This window comes from Sinocyclocheilus grahami, unplaced genomic scaffold, assembly GCF_001515645.1.
Source record: "Sinocyclocheilus grahami isolate Dianchi unplaced genomic scaffold, SAMN03320097.WGS_v1.1 scaffold11812.1, whole genome shotgun sequence".
NCBI lineage: Eukaryota > Metazoa > Chordata > Actinopteri > Cypriniformes > Cyprinidae > Sinocyclocheilus > Sinocyclocheilus grahami.
In genome coordinates, this window is record NW_015514057.1 from 2335 (window position 1) to 4375 (window position 2041).

At 37.8% G+C, this 2041-nt stretch overlaps 1 protein-coding gene across 1 annotated transcript in view; it reads right to left on the reverse strand.

Moving 5' to 3' along the window:
• Window positions 1-1643, reverse strand: part of LOC107578755 (mRNA turnover protein 4 homolog) — a gene marked incomplete at its 3' end in the record, with an annotated part of 3896 nt that extends 2253 nt beyond the window's left edge. The window contains exons 1-6 of the mRNA XM_016264677.1: window positions 1567-1643; window positions 1290-1348; window positions 859-962; window positions 692-773; window positions 500-567; window positions 109-260 (exon numbers count right to left, since the gene is read on the reverse strand). Of these exons, the coding sequence (XP_016120163.1) occupies window positions 109-260; window positions 500-567; window positions 692-773; window positions 859-962; window positions 1290-1348; window positions 1567-1594 (493 nt within the window). The remainder of the gene's footprint in view (window positions 1-108; window positions 261-499; window positions 568-691; window positions 774-858; window positions 963-1289; window positions 1349-1566) is intronic.
• Between the last annotated feature and the right edge of the window lie 398 nt (window positions 1644-2041).

Genomic DNA, 2041 nt, shown 5'->3' on the forward strand with positions numbered 1-2041 from the left:
ATCTACATCTTAGCCTAAACGTGAGTCAATTTTCAGCCTTTTTGATTGGGTGAACCATCATTTCACAACTTGTTTGTGTAATAGTCACCATGTTAGCTAATGGTTTACCTTTCTTCAGAGCTGTAGGAAGGCCCAGCTGTCTAAGCTGAGGCTCCATCGAGTGTGGAAACTGCTCCAGCGGACCCTCATCCAGCGTCATGGCCATGGTCGCTACGTTACCCGCTCGAGCGTAATCCACCTCTTTAAAGCTACTGAAATATCTGTGGACAAAAGTTCACGAAGAACTGAAATTATTAGGTTTCATTAGAATGATAAAATCGGACATATCAAGGATTTTGGTAGATTAACACTTCTGCAACTCAAAGCATAAAAGCTTATTGACCGATGATGCCAATAATTCCAATTAAACTATCAGTCCATATAGTTTTAAATGAATTACAAATAGGTTTATGTACAAGTTATCAAAGCCAATTGATATGTCAATTAAACGAATGCTTACTCTTGAACCTCGTCTTTGGTTTTGTTTGTGAACAAAACACCTACTTCACCTCTGAGAAACTTGCTCACCTGCAAAACAAAGCAGAAGACCGAATCAGTCACTCTTGACAGTTTCATAAGCACTTTATTAGCCAAAGAAAGCCAGTGTAGTTAATAAAATTCAATTAGCACTTGATGGCACGCGCTGGCATACTTTATGCAGGTTATCTTTGTATTCGTCTGTCGGTCCTTTCCCCAGCGCGATCATCATGACTTTGTTCTTACCAAAGAAGAACCTGAAACATAACGCCCAAGTTCAACCTTAAACTCTTCGAAATCCTAAAATAACCCTTAAAAACCGTGGAGATTGTGTGTTTATACCGGCTGTGTTTCCAGGCCGTCCTGATGTCTTTTAGTTTGTTGTTTCTCATGTTTTCTACTGAGAACACAAACACGTATCTGTAGATGTCTGCACATTTCCGCAGCTGAGAAAGGGGAGAAACAGAAAAAAGATTTAATCGATCACAAAACTATTGTGATGATATTACATATTTCATTTAGGCCTGGAAATAAGCAAAAACAAATCAATCTTATCAAGAGGAAATAGGCCTATATCCGATTCTGTACTTCTTGAGGTAGTTTCTTGTTCTAAAGAGCATCTCGAGCTTCAGTGGAAGCATCTCAAATCATGCTGGAGAACATGATCATCAAGTTGTGTTCATATCAGCGCTGCTGTCATTCCCAAGCACTTTAAAGAATACCACGGTATGTTTGTAGTGTCTCCCTAAAGAGCAATGAGAAGTCATACTAACCTCTTCAATCAGATTTTGCTTGGCTTCCAACCCCTTCTTGGTTGTTTTGGTTAAAGAAACTGTTAAAGGCAACATTAATGATAGTACAAGAAACATTAACAAATTCTAACAGACTCAGCTGCTTCAATAACATTAATAAATTACACTTAAATGAATTACAGTTTAACTTAAGTCTGAGCAACAAGTAACAAACATGCTTTTATTTCAGCTCGAGTCATTTGAACGTATATGGTGTAGCGTTCAAGTGATAAAACAAACTAAAAGAGGAAATAACGACCTTTTTTGTCCCTCTTGGATTTCGGCATGGTTCTCACGTTGTGTCGCTCTGTATTTTCTTCTTCGCCTGATGATCTCAGAGCGCTTCACAGACTGTGAGGAATCACACCGCCGCCTAGTGGTGCTCGCTGGTGCCTCATGAATATTAATTAGAGCAATAGACGAACTCTATTGGATGGTTCGCATGGACTAATTAATATTCATAAGCTAAGCAGAATTGTAATTTCCTCGCAAGGAAAACTGTTATTAGAAGACCATTATATTGTGACCCAGCAGGAGGCGCAGCATGAAGACACGTACTGTATGAGTAGGCTTGTACAGTAACTTTCTCTTATTTCTGATTGTATAAAATAATAACGTATTAGTCAATAAAGACACACAAGTTTCTTTTAAAGTTTTTTGTATTGTTTTACAGTATGCATTTATTGTTTAGCATTATGCATTTTTTTCTTTGTTTAGGCTACTGTATTTTTTTT